This window comes from Bemisia tabaci, chromosome 7 (genome assembly GCF_918797505.1).
Source record: "Bemisia tabaci chromosome 7, PGI_BMITA_v3".
Classification (NCBI taxonomy): Eukaryota; Metazoa; Arthropoda; class Insecta; order Hemiptera; family Aleyrodidae; genus Bemisia; species Bemisia tabaci.
In genome coordinates this window covers 8,682,218-8,702,577 of record NC_092799.1, presented here as the reverse complement: position 1 = coordinate 8,702,577, position 20,360 = coordinate 8,682,218, and the positions used below count along the sequence as shown (strand labels likewise).

Genomic DNA, 20,360 nt, shown 5'->3' with positions numbered 1-20,360 from the left:
TGAAGTTCCCTCGTAAGTTCTGATCTCAGTCTCCGTGTAAAGATGCTGGAAAATTTGACGTTGAGAGAGCTGGAAAGCATATTGCATGTGGACAAAAACTGATATCGTGATCAAAATGAACGCCCATACTACTGGGGTGAAAGCTTTGAAAATCACCAAGTACTGAGGCACATGCTTACTATGGGGAGTGGCAATGCACAGAGTGAGAGATTCTATAGTTACAGAATAGTCGAATGCAGACCAATCGATTTTTTTATAAAGTTTTCCAAAATTTATCACGTGCAGTCCTGCCCCGAATCTGTGACCGATGTCGAACTCAGTATCTTCGCGTAAGAATGTGTCATTATACTCGGCAATGTCGCGACTACTATTGACGCTTGTGCAGTTCACTGATTTCTGAAAGTCGTCCAAAACTTCGTCCAGAATATTCAGGAAGTAAGGCCATACTCTATAGTTTTCTATCGCAACCTCACCTCCAACAACATCCGATAGGAGACTTATCGGTTTTTCATGCATATTGCTCCAAGAAAAATCAAAGTAAGATTCGTTTTTGCCACCCTTGTAAGATGCGATTTGCTCTGTGAACGGGTCGTATTTTTCACAGCCTTCGAGACTGCAGATTACGGTCTTGAGTCCTCTGAAGAAGCGCCAAAAGAATTTGAAATGAAACTTTTGATCAGCTCCGGTATTTTCTCCGAGGTTGCAGAATGTCGTGTTTTGAAAATCTACAAACTTCTGAAAACGTTCAGTCGGCAGTGAATTAGGAGCAGCGTTGGGATAGTCTCGTTGATACTTGTGAATCATGAATATCAAGTGATTCTTCGAGTTCCAAATTTTGTTTTCATATAGACCACGAGTCATGTGATACACAGAGTCCGGTAAAATTGAGGTGTCCCACAAGTCATCAGAGATTATGTCTATTGTTTCATCGCAGGCTCCTCTCAATTCTGGCTCCATTGGAATTCCGTCAAAGCGAATGCAGTAGCGAGGTAGGACGTCAAATAGTTCGCAGTCGTTGTTTTTCACGCCTCTATTGTAGCGTGAAAAATTCGAAACTTTTTCCGGATTCAGCTTATCGAGAATTATTTTTTGCTGACTGTTCTTGAATTTATCTTGTCTGGTCCCGAAATTCAATATCAGACTCAACAATTCGCCAAGATTGTTTAAAAAGAAGATCAGATTTGACCTGTGACCCGAGAATTTTGAATTGGTCAATTTTCTGGGGTCGTTAATTAAAACCGTCTGGATAGAGGACTCGTGCAGAAGTTTGACCAGAGATGGCACCGCGGGATTGCAGTTGAAATCCACGACATGAAACAGTGTCTGTTTCGACTGTAAAACTGTATTTTTACACACATCAAACGCAAGTGAAACAAAAAAGTCTTCGTAGAACTCCACAGATTGCTCATACACCGAGCTGTATGTGAGAATATGTGACGTTGGGAAGAGAAAAAAGAAAAGGAAACGCATTTTACTCGACATTATACAATTTAAATTGAAAAATTTTACAGTCGTACATTGTTATTGAAATGAGGGGTTTTGTACTTTTAGAAATAAAAATCACAAATTTAGAAAGATGGATGGATTAAAATATTGGTATTATTTTCGTAGTATCAGGAATCCATTTTGTGAATTTCTTACCCAGAAACAGATTTGCCCGTTTGCATTTGAGCACGCTTTTTACGCACAATTGGTTTTTTTTACACGGAATCGAACAATACTTAACGGAAGAAGGAAAATGGGAACACGCTAAGCCGAAATCCTTCAATGTACAGAGCTGTGATTCTCACAAAAATCAAAATACCACAGATCAATGTAGAAATTTTTCAGTCACAGGCATTCTAATGTGCAGTAAATATTTTTCTCGCTAAACGTAAATAGAAAACAAGTTTCACCATTCGAGATAGCTTTTATTTGAAGTGTTTTGGATACCGTGTCACACTTCAAACCCCCCTTCCTCTGATGAACGACCTTCATTTTTTCTCACAAGGGCAAGATTCTCGTGGACGACAGTTTTGAAGTGCGATGTTTTGATTTTTGTTGTTCGTTAGAACTTGTTTGGTCGTAGAATCCGAAGTATGCCGAGATTATTTGACCTGATTGATGCAAAGAAGCTATCAACTATCAAAACACTTTTGATGTTTATTTTTATCAAATTATAAATTTCAAGGGGTGCTTCTCGAAAGCAATACTACAAGAAACCCGATGAAACCTATTCCGAACCTCTACGTTTGTTTTTACGAAGGTATAAAGTTTTAAGATTTCCTCATCATGACGAACTTCTCCCTCCGACGCGCTGCTTTGTGCTGCGCACGGTGGATTGGGTCAATACGAGAAGTCGGACAAAATTTGGAAACTTTAAACGCTTGTAACTCCGTTTACTTAAAACTTTGAGGTTCTAAAATTAGCTCTATCGGTTTCCTTGTGAAATTTTTTTCTTATAGGACCCCTCTAAGTTTAAAATGTGACGAAGTAAACATCAAAATTTGCAATTTTAGATACAAATTTCAGTTCCGACCTCTCTTATGACTCGATGCACTGTGCGGCGTAGCATCCTCATATACGTTTGGTCCAGGGTTGCTGGCGGTCTTAAAAATCAGGGAAAGTTAGAGAATTTGCGGCGGCTGGGAAAATACGGAATTCGCGGGAAAAGTCAGGGAATTTCTGTCACATCTACTAATCACTGAAACATATCACTGATCTTTCAACTATTTACCCTTATGGTCTTTTTAAGGCTTGCTATCTAATAACCAGCTACTGAATGCCTTTTTCCATACTTTTTTCTTATAATGGACCACTAGACAAGACACGAATTCAAGCATTCTGATACATGTCTCTTAACCAGAATTTTACGTAGAACACGATTCGCGCAACGAAAATTACTGAAACCAACTCCTAACGAAGATATTAACGTTTTTATTTCACATAGGTTACGAGGAATTTGAACTGCCCGCTCACAAGAGACTCAAAGCTCTGCGTGAGTCAAATCGCGCACTACAACGGTATCAGCAAGCTTCTGAATCGAGCAATGTTCATTTCCCACCATGTGTTGTTCAAACTATTAGCAATTAGCTATAGCTGAGCCAAAGCGTCAAGATTGAGGTTGCCAGATTTTTATATCGCAGAGACTGTCATGATAACGTTTAGCGCGCGATGTGAATCACGCAGAGCATTGAGTTTTCATGAGCGGGTGGTTTGATTTCACGCATCAAGAATCATTAAATATCTTCGTAAGGAGTTGATTTCGGTAATTTTCGTTGTGCGTATCGTGTTTTACGTAAAATTTTGGTTAAGAAACATGTATTATAATGCTAAAATTTGTACCTTGTCTTGTGGTCCATTGGACCCCTAAACAATGAGCCCGTTGTAAACTTTAGCTAGCGCAAAAAGGAAAGTTCTTTCTGATAAAAAATTGCCCAAAAATAACGGGAAATCTGATGAGATACCCTCCTAACTTAACAATATGTGTAAGAAATAAGCGTTTTTTAAGCTTTCCACTGTGAAAACGATACTACGGCACAGGTGAACATTTTGTAAGAGGAGTTATTTCATTCAGCCCTTACGCACTAATATGCTACGCAATATTTAACATGACCGACACCAACCCGCCGAATCACACATTATGAGACGGGATTTTATCAATCGGTGTGTAAATATTTACATTTTCCTTGCGTTGATATAGACCATGGCGCTTCCTCAAGATTTGCGCGCGGAAGTATTAGACATTTTGAATATTGTGTAGCATCTTAGTGCGCAAGGGTTACATGGAATAACCTATCTTACACCAATTTTTACAGATTTTCTATGGTATCGTTTTTGAAGCGGAAGCTTGAAGAAACTCGTATTTTTTACGTAGATTGTGAAGTCAGAAGTGTATTTCAAACCTAATTGGTGCGCTCATCGTGATTTATGAGCCATTTTCTGTGAAAAACAATATTTCTTTTGCTCTAGCTGAAGTTTGCAACAGGTCCATTAAGGAGGAAGGAATGCTACACTGAAAAAAAAGGATTGCTAATTCACCGATGTAGGGTGAAGCAAAATTTGCCTCACTTCGTAAAGCTTTCTTATCCGTGCACGGTGTTGAATCAAGTGAACGACTAGGTAGCACGAATTGCTACACCGATTTGCTACGTCTGCGCGCCTTCATGCAGTTAATCTTGCATCGAGTGGCTTGGAAGTGTAACTGTATTTTTTGGTATTGGTACTTTGCGAACAGTAAAAATAGCTCAATACTTAGGCTGAAATAGCGGAATTTACGGGAAAATAGCGAAATTTACGGAAGAACAACTAAAAAGGTAACAGACGTAGCTTTTCAGTGTAGCAAAATCACCTACACGCGCGTGTGTAAGTTAGCTGAAATTTGTGTAGCGATTTTACCTGCATGGTTTGCACGTTCTTTTTTTTGCTACACCATGCAGTTGAAATACCCGCTTGCGCGGCAATTTCAGCAATATTTTTTTTTCAGTGTAAGGAAATTTTGTACACGTTTAGGGGAAGTCTGCGTAATAAAATATGTAAAAAAATTGATGGATATTTCGTTTTAAGGTCAAGAAGAGTAAGGAAATTAGACAGTCAAAGAAAAGCGAAAAAAGTCACATTGGAAAAAAAACTTCGGCCGTGGAAGCCGTAATTACGGGCTACATAGACGTATACCGTCCGCGTTCCGGGTTCAGAGGCAGAAAGTTCCGGGCGTAGCACCTGGAGCAGTCAAAGCTACGGCCACCGGCAAGTGGCATCTGGACTTTCGGCCTCTAAGCGCGGAACGGACAGTATGTCTACACCGAAAAAAAAACGACAGCTGATTTACCGTCCTGGATGTAAAAAAGTGTGCGACGACTCACAAAACGCTGAAATAACCGCTACCGAAATTACTTTAGCAATGTCAAGATGTAAAACTAACTGCTGTGGCGGTTAATTCAGCGTTTTGTGAGTTGTCGCACACTTTTTAACATCCAGAATGTTAAATCAGCATCTTTTTTTCAGCGTATATAGCCTCTAACTTTGTTTTCAGTGCAGGGAAAGTTAGAGAATTTGAATATGAAGTAATTATGGCAACCCTATCCCTATGGAGAAGTTGCATGTGTGAGGAATTTGCCATTTGACCATTGATTTTTATGTAAAAGTTTGCGAGAAACACGATGGTGCCACTAGTTTTCTCTGAAATCAACCCTCGAGCTCAAAAAAAGCTCTCAAGTTGAGGTCAAAATGGAGGAGATATCCCACGCTATCCTAAGAGTTTACGTCTACATCAAGACAAACTCTCCATGCAAAGATAGGGAACAAATACATTGACATGGCTGCCACTCCATTTTGGGACTCTAAAACTGAAGACACGGCAACCCTGCTAATGCATTTGCTCCCTATCTTTGCACGGAGAGTTTGTCTTGATGTAGAGGTGGACCCTCAGGATAGCGTGGGATATCCCCTCCATTTTGGCCTCAACTTGAGAGCTTTTTTTGAGCTTGGGAGTTGATTTCAGAGAAAACCAGTCGCACCATCGTGTTTCTCGCGAACTTTTACATGAGAACCAACAGTTAAATCGCAAATTCCTCACACATGCAACATCTCCATTGGTCGTTCCGTATTTGATAATGGCTTCTTCTCAAGGTTCGAAACGAATGATTCCAGGAGCGGCGTGGCGGATCCACATCTCGCAGACGACAAAGGAGAAGCTGGATGAGGTGGGCGAGTACGAGATCCAATACCGAGGTGAAACCGAGCTTAAAGGAAAAGGAAAAATGCCCACTTATTGGCTCCTCGGGAAGACCGATTTCAACAAGGAGCTACCCGTACCGCCTCTGCTCGAGTGAGTACATTCTTCAAGTTATAAGTCATGACACAAGGTGACTCTTCGCCGGAGCTAAACAGGCCTCGAGGTTTTAAAGAAATTTTGCTTATTTTTCGGTTTTTATCTTGAATTTTTGACCAGATCCATTACGCCTAGAGGCAGAGGCGGATCCAGCAATTCGGCAACACTGGATTTTCTCCATTTAAACCTATGCTAAATAATCGATTCTTGTCGAAGTATTCGCCTTCTACAAGAATCGATACATTTCCATGATTGGAGGAAAGACAATGTTGCCAATTTGCTAGATCCGCCAGTGCCAAGAGGCAGAGTTGTCCAAGTGAAGTAAAGCATATAAAAGATTGCGGAAATTTCTGCGAAATATTCCATGGAAGGTCACAAAGTTGTGAAAAATACACGGAAAAAATGAAATTGCTGATTTAACAATTCAATCGCTACAAAAAGTGACTGCAATGTTTCATATGTACATTTCTAAAATAGTGGAAAGCTAATTTAACTACGAGGGTGGTTTAAGTAGCATTTTTTTGTTGTAAAATCTACATTTGAAACATTGCGGTCACTTTTTTTAACAATTGAATTGTTAAATCGGCAATTTAATTTTTTCCGTGATTCGTCATTACTGACTCCACATACTCTGAAGAACACTAAATGGTCCTTTTTTCTCCTTGGTCAGAAGCTATCAAATAAACCACTTCTTTGTAGCTTTATAGTGTCATTTTTAGGATCAGAATCGTGAGTCAGTCTTTCTTGGGGTAATTTTTCTACAACGAAAAAAATAAAGTTGCTGTAAATTAATACTTCTAGGATTTTGTGAAACATGAAGAATTCATAAAATCATAAGGGCTGTACAAATGTATGACCACATTTTTCCGTGGTACAACGTAAAAATCCGTAGGAATAGAGAAACAATTGGACGTATTTCTACCAAAGAGACCTATGTGGAGGTGAGAAATGTGGGGTGTGCTCGTTAGTTCTCTTTGCGTGGCGAGTGAATGGGAATAATTGTGCGCCAGTGACGTCAGCGGCAATGATAGTGCGCACTCGAACGTGAGGGAGCTCGTCGTCGTGGTCATTAACTCATGAGCCCTGTCCACAAGGCTCTCTTGCCATGCCCGCGGCTCATGAGTTCCGCATTCAGTTGCACATAGGTCTCTTTGATAGAATGTAAAATCCCGCTTTACCAATTCTTCAAAAGGAATCACGCCCTCTTTTACATTGTTTCTTATGCAGCTTCCACGAGCACACCCCATATTTCTCACCTCCACATAGGTCTGTTTGGTAGAAATACGTCCAATTGTGTAACGTTGTGATTCAGTTCTGTAACTTTTTTGCATATGAGAGCAACCTCATCAATCGATTTTAAAATAATCGTAGAAAACGGCCTCTTTTTCTAGATGTGAATTCTGTTTCGCTGTTTTTCCTCACGTTTGACGTCAGCGCACGAAATAATAATGTCTTTATATTTTTTGCTGCCTCTTGATGGAATGTTTAGAGAGAGCCACGGGTAAGTTTTTGACAAGCATTATAACTTTAACTCTCTCCACGTGCAAATACTTTATGTGTTTTGAAAACTAGGGAACCCAATCTACATACATACATATAAGTCGCTTTACAGCACTCCCTCGCGCTCTACGACCCCCAACCTCCACTGCTCTCTTTCAAACCACAAATCTTGGGGGATTGAGCACCTTAACATTTCCGCTTCAATCCCTTCCCTCCAACCTTTCATTGGGAACCCAATCTATTGATACAAAACTACTTACAGCGACTTAAATATAGACGTTGAGGTAGACTGTCGCTTAGATGCGACTATTACTGGTCAATGGATGCCTATGTTGCATACACGAACAATTGAAGGCGTTTTGACTTTTCTCGCGTCAAAAATTGATTGATCCCTTTCACCGGGTGGTCAACTTTGTGTTTTTGGTCTCTCTGTATCCAGTGATGCCCCACGGGCTAATTATTGAAATTGAAAAACAAAGCAAATTGAGAAAGAAGAGAAAAGAAAAATCGAGCGATTCTGTCGGTAGAAACGGGAGGTTGCAATGAAATAAAGTGGTATTTAAGAATTAGACTAATTAATGGCAACGACAAGAGACACACTTCAGTTAGAATTCCACTTTAGTTATACATTTTCCCTCTTATTGTTGGTCTAAAACAAATCGGCCGTTTCAGTCAAATGAAGCGCTCCATTCGCCCTCTGTCAATAGTATCGCCCATTAATTTCAAAAATCAGTCAGCTGGCATACACAATCTAAAGGTTCTACTAGGACGTTCAGTTATAGGATATATTTGGTCAACGATTTTTTGTCCGCGCAACTGTTTTTTCTAGTACACTGAAAAAAAACTTGTCCTAAATTTAAGGAAACATGTATCCTTAAAAAGTTTCCTAATTTCAACACGGTGTTAGCTTGGAACAAGCCAACAGTTATCTCGATCCAAGGTAACAAAATTGTGTTGAGTTAAGAAAACCATGCTTTCTTGAACCACGTATACGTTTTCTTGAAACAGACTAACGGATACTTGAAACGGGAAAACTGTTTCCTTAAAATTAGGAAACGAGGGAATCGCTTCTGTGTCCTAAATTTAAGGATCCATGTGGTGTTGATCGAAGAACCCTGTTTCCTTAGAATTAGGAAACGGAGAGAAGCAAAGCCGTTTCCTGAATTGAAGAATCCATGGAGTGTCGTTTGAAGAGATCAGTTACCTTAAAATTAGGAAACGGGCATAGCATTTCCTGTTTCCTCAATTTAAGGATCCATGTGATGTTGATCGAAGAAACCCGTTTCCTTAAAATTAGGAAACAAAAAAATTACCAAACGCCTACTGAGGAGGTGGATGCAACGTGCCGTACACCACCATGTATTCGGCGAGTTGCTCAAGAGGGGCCTTCCAAATATACCGTCGCTCCTTTGGCGGAAGGGCGCATCTACACTTTGAGATGATGAGCCCTTCCGGCCGTATACCACCATGCACCCTTACGCCCACCCTTACGCCCATGAGAGACATCACGCTCATAAAAAACGTAACGCTAAATTTCCAATTTTTGGAACCCCACTCACTTCTTCCCTCGTAACACTTTTGCGACGTAGGTCCCTATTCTTTCACACGTAAAAACAAAACGGCGTAACTCTCTCCTTGACCATTTCTCTCCGTTATTACAGAAATCCGACCGAAGCGCTTGGATGGCGTTATTCGTAAGATCCACTCTACTCCAAACAAATTCAGTACGTTTAAATTTAATCAATTTATCTCTTGTTCGTAAGGGATTTAATCGTCGGAAAGGTGGAGGTTTTGAAAAAACGCAATTTTTGTGCCTCATCAAAAATATTGTTTTCAGTCCAAAATGTCAGAATGCTTTCTAGAAATGCACGGATTGCCAAAGTTCCTTTAATATTTTTCGGTGAATTTTCTGATTCGACGAAAATTTCTTTATATTTTCAAAACAAAAGCGTGCGTCCGTTAATGTAGGTAAAAATAAATAATGTGAAGCTTTTCAACATTTTACTGCAAGTACACTCTTTGAATCTGGTCGTAGCTTCGAACATTTTTAAGTGTCTTCAAATCCCAGAAAGCTTGACTCGGCCCGATATGTACTCACTAAAATATTACCTATACATGCCTTTATCACCACATCTTTACCGCTATTCGAGTACATTTTGGAAACTCCATAAAGATCATTTATCTCTCATGTGCCAATTTTATAGCCAGCATTAAATAATCTTAGATTATTTTGTCTATACTTTATTGGAATTTTAAATCATATTTACTTTCAGTATGAGCAGAAGCGGTTCTCACATGAGCCTCTTTGATTTACGCATTAACCTTAATGATATGGGCGTCAGATTGGATAATCGAATGAGTGATAATTTACCTTTGAGAGGCACGTATGAAAATCTGTCCTTTAACCAGACTTAAATAAAAAATAATTTACTCCATGATCATACTATCTCCGAATGAAAAAGAAAGGGGAATACGTTGGTTAAGTTATGGCGGCGATGGCCCACGGTCTTTAAATAATATCTGAGAACCGGCTGATAAACAGAAAGAAAAGGGAAATATGTGGATATTTAATATATTTAAATGATAATTGAGGTAGTATTTGCTAGATAAACTCAAGTGCTATTGAACGGTAGCAGGTGGGCATCTGTGTAGCCAAGGAGATAGATGCGAATAGGTTTAACATAGGAAAATAACTCCTCATCGCTCGCGAGGGTAGGATGGCCGAGTGGACTACGGTGTCGGAATTTCACTCTTCCCGGGACAATGTCGAAGGTTACAGGATCAAATCTCAGCCAGGGCGAAACGGAGTTCTTCATCAGGATACCAGAGGGAGCGCGAAGCGCGTCAACTACGTGAAGGAATTCACCCTCGGCAGTACCAACGATAGGGGTATGCGCTTCAACGGATATGGATAGGGAGGGACACAAGGCGGGGGAGTCGATTCTCAAGGCAGCGACGCGGCGGGCCCGGCCGTTTCCTAATTTTAAGGAAACGCTTGCAGGTACTGTTTCCTTTTTTTTTTGAGGAAACGTTTCCTGAAAACAACACAACACTTACTTACTTTTAGGAAACTCTTCGCGCGGCGGTGTTTCCTAATTTGAAGGAAACGTTTTCGTGCTTCAATGTAACAGGAGTTTTGGTTCAAGAAATCGCGTTTTCTTCGACCAAGGCAATACCGTTTTCTTCATTCAAGACTTCGTTTCTTGTCCACTTTTTTCAAGTATCCAATTTTCTTAGGTCAACACGGCGTCGCCTTGAATTTAGGAAATGTTTTTTTCAGTGTAGTTTACGTCAACGTGGTTTCTCGGCAGGGGAGTTTTGGTCCACCTACCGATTGAAACCCAAAGTTAATTGGTCCACTTGTAAATACAAACCACAATTATTGCTAACGACGCTTTTGGATGAAAATGTGTAATGTCTTGGAGGCATTAGGAATTGCCTGTTTTTTGTTGTTTTTTTGTTCTTTGTTTGATCCAACGGAGAAATATATATGATTGAGATTTTTGGTGAAAATGGGAGAGCGTCAGTCCTATGAGGGAAAATTCACTAAAACTCTCTACGCCTCTTTGGTGCAGCAGGACTTAATTATCTCTGAACTAAATCCAATCTTGTTACACCTAAACCGGATAAACCTATTGAGATGCCTCAGCTAAAGCCTCTCAGATTTTTTCTGTGTACTATAACTCCGCGACGGCGGTGCACTAGCGCCTACAAACCTAAATGAATACCTCGCGCATTGCGCAAAGCTTGAAGTATCCCCTTAGGTTTGTAGGCGCCAGTGTGGTTTTCGCGCCGGCAGCATGCTGCTTCTCTCTGTGTTAGGCTCTTATATTTAAACTCGCGGAGTTAGCGTTTTTCAATTCATGATTGTAAAATGTTTGCACACTCTGCATGGATTATTCTCATTTGAATTGATGGGAAAAAATATGTATTAAAGGAAAATATAATGTGTGTGATATAAATATTGAGATGGTTCCGTTTCAAATTTAATGATTTCTAAAGCAATTTAATTTTTCTTTTATATTTTTTTATTTTACTGTGCTGCAAAGTGGTATATGCGGAACCAAACGCTTGAAATTGGACGCATTCGACTGTCAATGATCGATGTACAAATGGGTTAAAACCAAAGATTGCAATTTTTTTCCATTTATTCATGTTTGCATAGTTTCTTTCAACACAACTACGGCTCATTGATATTATTACCGATGCTATCACTTTTAAAGGGCTTTGCAAACAGTCACGTTTTAAAAATGTAAACGTTTTTAAAATGAAGTAATATTTTCATTTAAAAAAAAAAAAGTATATATATAGTATATTTTCTACTAAAAATTTCAAGTATAGTTAGTTAGTTAGTATATTTTAAGACATTCAGCGTCTCAGGCCATTAACGTCTTTACAGATAATTTTGAAAATGGGAGTATATACGAAAATTAAATTAAGAGAGGTGAAGAGCTTCAGAATTTTGATGATGTAAAACCAAATATTTACCAATAACAATTTAAAAAGATGAATAGCCTGTGACGCTCAGTGTCTTAAAATATATTAACTAACTAACTAACTAACTCAAAGGAAGAAAGTAATATTTCATTTGAAAAATGAGTCACCATAACAACACCTCCTTCTCTCTCAATTTTCTCATTTCGATTTTTTCAATATAAACTTTCGTGCAGAGTAAAATATAAAGCTCGGACCAAGTCAGTTTTGCTTATTTTACGTGTGGACGTAAACCACTGGACAAAACAGGTGCGCAGACGAAAAATCGTTGACGAAATTTCCTGAAACCGGACGTACTTAGAAAAATACGAACTTTCAATATGACTTTTGAAATTAACCGAAAAACGTTTAGTCTATTTTATTCTACGGACTTTCTTTGTTTTTTCCTCTCATTGAAAAAATAAGGTTGATGAATTTTCCAGAATCATCATCCCGACTATAGTGAAGGCTCACAGGATCAAACAAGACTAAAAATTATTTCTAATAAAGATCCTTCTATTTTTAATTTCTTTAACGGCAATATACAAGTTCTGGCTGTTTGGCAATTCTTGCAAGCTGGCAATCGCTGGTTTGTTGCAAATTAAAATCCATAGAAAACAATCGATTTGTGTCTAGAGAGGCTGTCCGACTTAGAATCAATCATTAAAAATGGATTAAAAGTAAAGCAAAAGGGTTTCAACAACTTGCGCACAAGAAACGGCAATGTTCTATCTTTCTATATATGCGTTAAAATCACTGAGCTATGCTCCGTTGTCTCTGTTTATGTCCCTCCTCTCCCCCCCTCCAGTGTCATGTGCGAAACAGTGGTTGATATTTTAACATTTTTGGACTTTCTTTCAAATTGATTTCATTGAAAAATTCCCAAGAAGAATGAAATTTGTGAATCAACGTCATTCAGAAGGATGTCAATAGAATTTCTACTATCGATCAGCCGACGGCTTAGCTTTAACAGCTCTATAACATCAAAACAAGAAAATGTTACACGATAGCAGAGAATGACACTTCTTTTCGACACCTGGTTACATTGTCTTAATTCTTGACGGTTACGACCTTATGAGCGCTCCCATTAAAACTTATTTGCGATACGTTACAAATTGATCGAATTTCGGATACTTCGGCTTGTTTCGAAGCTGACAAGTTTCTATATTTCTATGTACTACTAAAACCTCTTTTAAGTTCATACTATGAAGGTGTAGGGGATTTAATTCAAATTACGGGAGATGTGGCATACAATACTCTCTTGGCTCCTATTCGATCGATTTTTGTGAGACTCGGCGTCGGAGAGTATTTTTTGAAGGAGACTGTCCTTGACATAGAAAGAAACTTCTCGGCCTAAAAAAATCTGTTTTTCAACAGTCGTTTAAAATGAAGTTGAATACTTCATTTTAACCCGAAATATCATTTTAGGCTTTTCGTAGCACTAATAAGGGAAAATACTCGTCATTTTGCATTTGACGTGCTCAGCGCAAACAGTATTCCAAGTTAACAAATCAAGACTCCACTCTCTGTAGGTTGCGGTCGGACCAATATAAAACGCCTTCAATTGCGCTTGATACTGTGCAACACACCGAAGTTGATATAGTTGTATTCTTAGGTTGGAACCCAACTCGAGTGAGTTGCTCTACCAAGTGAGACATGTCAACCTGTTGACTGCTATATATCAAGTTACCACGCATATTTTATGCCCATTCTTACCTGTGACAAAAATTTGAGCCTCAATTGATTTAAAAAGAAAGAATTAGCATGATTATTGTGACCAACGAAAAAGGCTCATTTGAAAGAAAACCAGTTCTCCAAACTTTTATTGTTTGTCAGGACGCCCGTTATGTACGAGGGGAGGTATTTTATGACAATAAACTCGAATTTTCAATCAGATTTTCAAATTGTTCAAATCCAAGATGGCGGAAAGGGCCTAAAATTCTATCTCGGCTGCTGTTCGATCGATTTTTTTAAAACTCGGTATCAGTGCGTACTTTTTGACCGAAAACTCGAATTTTTGGTCAAATTTTCAAAATTCCAAATCTTAAATGGGGGCTATGGCCTAAAATTTTGTTTTGGCTCCTGTTTTATCGATTTTTGCAATGGACAGTATTTGGTTGCCTCAAAGTACAAAATGACGAGTATTTTCCCTTATTAGTGCTACGAAAAGCCTAAAGTAATGACTAACTAACGGCAACCCACGAGCTAGATTCCTTCTAGCTAGATTTCATATTATACCGAAAATTCGGATTGCGGCATACGCATACTTTACGCATTCATTTTGTATACATATAATTCTGTTGGCAACAACTTCATTTATTGCCTTTTGCCAATTTGAAAAGCACATATCGTCACCTTCCGACCAAAGCATCACAAGCGTCATGCGACGTTTCAAACGTTATTTTCAACGCCATTTTATTTTTCACAGAGGAATGTTGGTTGAATCTGTTTGAAAATTTCACTGAATTTTATCGGCAGCGCAAAAAAAATTCATCGACATTTTCGGACAGCTTCGTTGAACGATTTCTCTGTAAAAAAATAAAATGGCGGCGGACATTTTGAACGTCACATGGCGCTTGTGATTCTTCGACCGGAAGGTGACGATATTTGATTGCGCTTTGTCGTCTGTCCAAGACTTGAACATATAGAAAAAAAAGGAGGTGTTTGCATTTCGGGCATCTTGGATTTTTTTGATGACGTAGGTCGGTACAGCGACTTTTATAATCAATTTTCTCGGAAATGGTGTAATTTATGGAAAAAAGTCATTCCAAAAAAAGTGCTCGAAATTATATCATGAGTTGAATTAAGCAAAAAAATGGGACATTATGGTTCCTTTTTCATACTTCGAATTCCGGATTTCGCTGGCCAGGTTGTACCGACCTACGTCACAGGGTAAACAAACCTCAAGATGCAAACACCTCCTTTTTTTTCTCTATGAGACTTGAATGAAACTTACTTTTAATGTGATTTTTTTCCATGCCCAGGCTGGACGAGAACCTGATCCGCTACGGGCGAACAGGCCAAATGGACGCGCCGCCGGACAAAACACAATTGGGCACCCGAGAGGTCTCCGAGGAGAGCGGCTCCATGGAGCTCTCCGTCGAATTCTCCACCTCCCAAACCTCCCCGCCGACCAACCAGGAGACCGTCCTCCCGCAGCGCCTCCTCAAGAACCAGTTCTCCCTCGACACGAAGCTCAACCGGGCCGCCGCCCAGCCCACCCACGCCCCCCTCGACAAGCAGAAAACCCTCGACTTCCACCCCGCCACCGACGACGACCCCGTCGGGGTTTCCACCCCCTTCTCCATCTCCGACACGGAATTCGACACCCTCCCGCCCGACATCCACTTCATCGACCAAGCCTCCAGCTCCGCCTCCTCCAACGCCTCCAAGACCCTGGAACCGCCCACTCCGACCGCCCCCTGGCGCCGCTCGCCCCTCCCCCAGCCCAACACCGAGAGCCCCCTCATCTCCATCAACATCGACTCGACCAACAACAATCACCTGGTCTTGGACCCGGAGGGCAACAACAACGACCCAGGGTTGCCGATCTTCAAGACGGACAACGCCATCTCGTCCATCTTCCGGATCGCCAACGCGAACCAACGGAAGCAGGACTACGACCTCAGCTCGCCGTACAGCCACTATCGATGCCTGTCACCGTTGAGCGAGGCGGGAGAGCCGGGGCACCGGTTGGGAGGGAGGCTCAAGCGACAGTTCTCGGTCGATAAGACGGAGGAGGGCGATGCGGCTGCGACCGGCGGGAAACCGGTCGCCGCCCAGACCAGCGCCGGCAACCGGTTGTTCAAGCAGAACTCGGCCGGCGCCGCTACCGACCTCGAGCGGATTAGCGAGGAGGTCGCAGCGGCCAACAGTAATAAGTTCGTGTCCAAGGATGATTACTATAAGCATAGGCTCAATGTCCCCTCTTTGAGGTCTATTTCCGCATCGTCGGAGTCGTTGCATTAGGACCGGAGATTAATACTCTCTCATGGACACTAGAGTCCCTTTATACTGAGAGTCAAGACAATATGAATCCATTTCTGATTGGTTCCCGTATTTTAGGCCTCCACAGTGTCACAAACGGGAATAAAGATTGCATTTTCACCAATTGCAAAGATTATAATCTGGAATGGACCAGGGAATTACGGGTTCGGCAAGGAACAAACGGAATGAGAGGAGGAACGGAGAAAGGCATTTGAGAATGGGCCGATCAAAGATTACGAAAAACGTTCAATTTCTGTAATCTTTATTCCCGTTTGTGACATCCATGAGCCGAATTGTCTTGACTCTCAGTATAAAGGGACTCTAATGGACACTGGGAAAAAAAACACATTGGATCTAGAGTCCAGACTCCTGAAAACAGTGACAAGAAAAAATACTCTTGATTCAATCGGATTTTTGCTTGAATCAAAACGGAATCCGCTTAAATTAAGAGGCTTGGTTCTTGATTCAAGCTAGATTCTGATTGAATCAAGAGTAAGGTGAGGTTGGGTAACTGGGCAGGAGTTCGGAGAAAAATGTCAAAATTTCAACTTCATGATTTTTTTCCCATCATTATATTGACAGTGGAGGCTACTTTTAAATTTTTTTTAGTAAGTACAACACCTTGTCTAAATGTAGGAAGAGTCAAAAGTCGAATTTCATCTTTCAATTTTTTCCCACAAATTTTCAAAAATTTCCCGTTTTTTTCACCCAGTTACCCAACGTCGTGGGGTAACTGGACTACCCCCCCTTAATTTTTGAGGGGGGCATTATTTTTAATTCTCATTGGCCAGAAGGTGATGTCCTGCTCATGAAGGTTTAAGAAAATGTCATTTGAATGTATATAAACATGTTTAAGTGGTTAAGAATGATGTCGTAACAGTTAGCGGCAAAAAAACCCTCAAATCTGAGAATTGAATAACGATAAAAAAAAATTGTTTCCTTGTAGATAAATGCTTAGAACTTTCTGTATTACTACTTATACAGTAGTATTGTATACCAGGACACTGTTTGGCCACTTTTAGTGAGATTAAGCATGATACATTTTTAAAAAATGAAAAAAAAATTAAGCCGCAAGGCTGATCTGGGATAGAGTCAGGCGCCAAAAAGTTCCCTTAATTTTTAAGGGGGGCATTATTTGTAATTCTCATTGGCCAGAAAAGAATGTCCTTCTCATGAGGGTTTCAGAGAATTTCATTTGAATTTATATAACCATGTTTAAGTCGTTAAAAGTGATGTCGTAACAGTTAGCGGCAAAAATGTAATTAAGTAATGCTTAAGTTATGCTATAATTGACTTAAGTTAGAAGTTTAGTGTGCTGGGAACCCTGATTATTGGTCTTTGGCACTTAAAAGTCCACAATAGTCAATTAGTTTTGAAATTTTCAGAAGTAAACAAACACCGAAGCACAGCAACCTTGCAATGGGTAACTGGGTAGGTGCCACCACTGCCACCTGCCCAGTTACCCCACAAAGGGAAAATTTTCAAGGTAACTGGGCATCAACCCTTTGCAGCCAGTATTTTCATCCAATTAAGTTGTAATTACTCACGCATTACACAAATACATCACACATGAAGAAGAATTGTCAAAGTTGAATAAAATACTTGCTGGGAGTGAGATATGAGGCTCTTTTCGGAACCACCTCTGGCGTTGTTTTGAAAAAAAAGCTGTACAATTTTCGGCACTTCACCATTCACCATAAAAATTTTTTTTGAAGTTATGTTTACATGTTCTAGATGGTTTACGTCGAATGAAGGTATGCCAACAGTGAAAACAATTTTTGCACTAATCTGGTAGAAATACAGAGGGTACTGCCCAGTTACCCCACCGCCCAGTTACCCAACCTCACCTTACTTTTTCTTGTCGATGTTTTTAAGAGTCTGGACTCTAGATCCAATGTGTTTTTTTTTCCAGTGGACATCGGCCGAACTGGGGAACTGTGACGTCGTGTTGAGGAAGAACGCCGTCTGAGCCCTCAGACGTTGCCCAGTTTCCTTCAATAAAATAAGAATTTTCAGGGAAATCGGTGAATATTCTCTTTTTTCGAATTTTTCAGAGAATTGTATTTGCTGTCAGGTCTAGATACATACATATGAGTCGCTTTTACAGCGCTCTTTGGCGCTTTACGACGCCTAATCGCCAGAAGGCTCCTGTGACCAGGTCTAGATTATCTGAAATTTTCAAGCGAAAGCATTCATAATCCTCCTCAAAAATAAACATTTTATCGGAGGAAATCCGGCAACATATGAATGTTCTTACGGCGTCTTTTCTTAGCGCGACAGTATGGGCCCGGTCCTCTGGAGATCTACTTGGTTTCCTGCAGAAAATGTGAGGAATTCTATTACGTAAGTGCATGATATTGTCAATCTTTGAAATTGAATTTTGATTAACTTTTCGGTTAGAATAACTCAAACTGGGCCAATAAACCTTGAGTGAATTTTGACTTGCAAACACTCTTTGCCTACGGTAAATGACGTATATAACACGATGGGCGCATGAAAGACGATTTTCCTTCGATCACGCGCAAAAATCAGCAAAATTTTGGACAAAAATTGCACTGATACATTCTTGTAAAAAATTAAATCATTTGAGTTAATTTTGAAACCTTGGAATGGAGTTACATTACCAAAATTTTGGACAAAAATTGCACGGGTACATTCTTGTAAAAAATTGAATCGTTAGAGTCAATTTTGCAACCTTGGTATGGTGTTACGTTCCTTCATACGGGAGACGACGAACTGTGGCACATACTAAAATACTATCTATCTTAAAAGGTTTACTGCATCTGTAGGTGCTAAGAGCCCTTATAACTTCCGAAAATTGACTCCTCATTCAATCGTGAAGTTCCGATGCGATCGGTATAGATCATCGCAATTTTTTTCACAGCAATATATATGTTACTGTAGGTACATCGGAACCGAGAATCACGGTATAAGCACTGCGATTAATTGTGATGAATTTGCTACTTTTTTAATGTTGGTTTATCGCGATGTTAACACAAATTTAAAAATATTGAAATTACGTGTACAATTCAGTAGCGATTCAGTTTACATTAGCATTAATCATTACATTTCATCAACTGACGAACACGTCTACAATTCCTTGCTGAAGCCCCGCATTTCAGTAAAAGACGGTGGTGAAAGTCGTGAAACACTTATCGCGAATGGAAAGAATATATTTCTCAGAAAAAAATCTCCGACTCTTTGTGCGAGCCACTTTGTCACAACTTCGCTATACTGCGCAATATAGTTGCAGCAAACTCACCATGGAGTTTTGCTCTAAAAGTTATTCTTTGAAAACTGCAATGCGCCGACATGGGAGGATAAATATTACAAGATGGAGTAATGCCTGAAGTTCTATATGATAAATAATGTTGAGCCAATAATTGTGTCAAAAAAATTAATAGCTTCCTCCAAATATATTGAAAATATGCTTCAACGTTCTTTAAACGTTCAAACTTTTTTGCAGCTTAGTTATCATCAAAAATTAGTATTGTGAAGCTCTGATGAGATCAAATGGTCTTATTGTTATTTCAATAGAATCGCACTAAGTCGCAATAAGTTTGAGCCGAGAACAAGAGGTTTGAAGTTTTATTTCTCGATCTATAACTACAAAATATGTTTTCTTGACTTTGAATTTTTGGAAGGAGAAAATTTGCAATTAGTTGAATTTAAAACTTCTCGTGACTAACTTTTTCCCAAAATTCAACTTCTTAGTTCGTTTCCGTAAAACTTAATAAGCATGAAATATTTTCATGGGTAAGTAATCGTTCTTTACTTGCCTAGATTCACTGAAATCAAACTACTCCGCACACTTTGCCGGAAAAAAAATTAATAATCTAAGTAGCAAAACGTAACAAATACAAGCTAATTACTGTCACAATGTACCTTCTACCATGTACACATATTTTTTACGATACTCTCATACCTTTAGGATAACCTTCAGATTATTTTCTTACATGAATGTTTGTGAATGATCTATTTTTATTGAAATATAATCATGTTTTCGAGCTCGTAGATCAATACACTGTTAGTAAAAGTTGTCAAACCTTTTAGATTGTTGGATTCCTTTTAGTTTAACGTTTTAATATTTGTATTTTCTATCAAGTGTTATTTCTTATACACCCTTTTACAAAGTTTATTTTCTAACTTCAAACTTTACACGGAAGTAGAGTATCTTTCTCCTCGCAAGTGAATTAATCATGAATGTTCCCCAATCAAATTGTTATTTTATATTTGGAAGTACCTCTTTATTCTTAAGTAAAGACAAATTAGAATAGGTACTCATTATTGTAGAAATTGTTTTGATGTCTAACTGCATGTCTACACTTCCTTCTAGTCTACCTGTGTAAGATCTGTCAAATGTTAGAGACATTTTTTTGTTATCGTTCTGACTTTCCTCTTTTGTAAAATATCTATGTTTCTCTTTTCTTTTTCTTTTTTACAAATAAAGTATCCAAAAACCTCTGTTCAGATGAGTTACGTGCATTTTCTTCATGGATTTTTCCTGCAAATAGACTTGGGCTGCGTTTTGTAACCATAGAGTACTTATAGAGTCGTAATGTAAGTGGGAGAGCTGGCGCCACTTTTAAGC

General features: G+C 39.4%; 1 protein-coding gene across 5 annotated transcripts in view; it reads left to right on the top strand.

Annotated features, from left to right (window-relative positions):
* The window catches only part of LOC109032713 (uncharacterized), a 393,313-nt gene extending 373,074 nt beyond the window's left edge, over positions 1-20,239 (top strand). For 3 of the 5 annotated variants that reach the window (XM_072302208.1, XM_072302209.1, XM_072302207.1), the window contains 3 exons: positions 5,629-5,806; positions 7,299-7,310; positions 14,767-20,239. In XM_072302208.1, coding sequence (XP_072158309.1) covers positions 5,629-5,806; positions 7,299-7,310; positions 14,767-15,751 — 1,175 coding nt within the window. In that variant the 3' untranslated portion in view covers positions 15,752-20,239. The remainder of the gene's footprint in view (positions 1-5,628; positions 5,807-7,298; positions 7,311-14,766) is intronic. The other 2 variants (XR_011900192.1, XM_072302210.1) reach the window with 2 other exon arrangements.
* Positions 20,240-20,360: the final 121 nt, after the last annotated feature.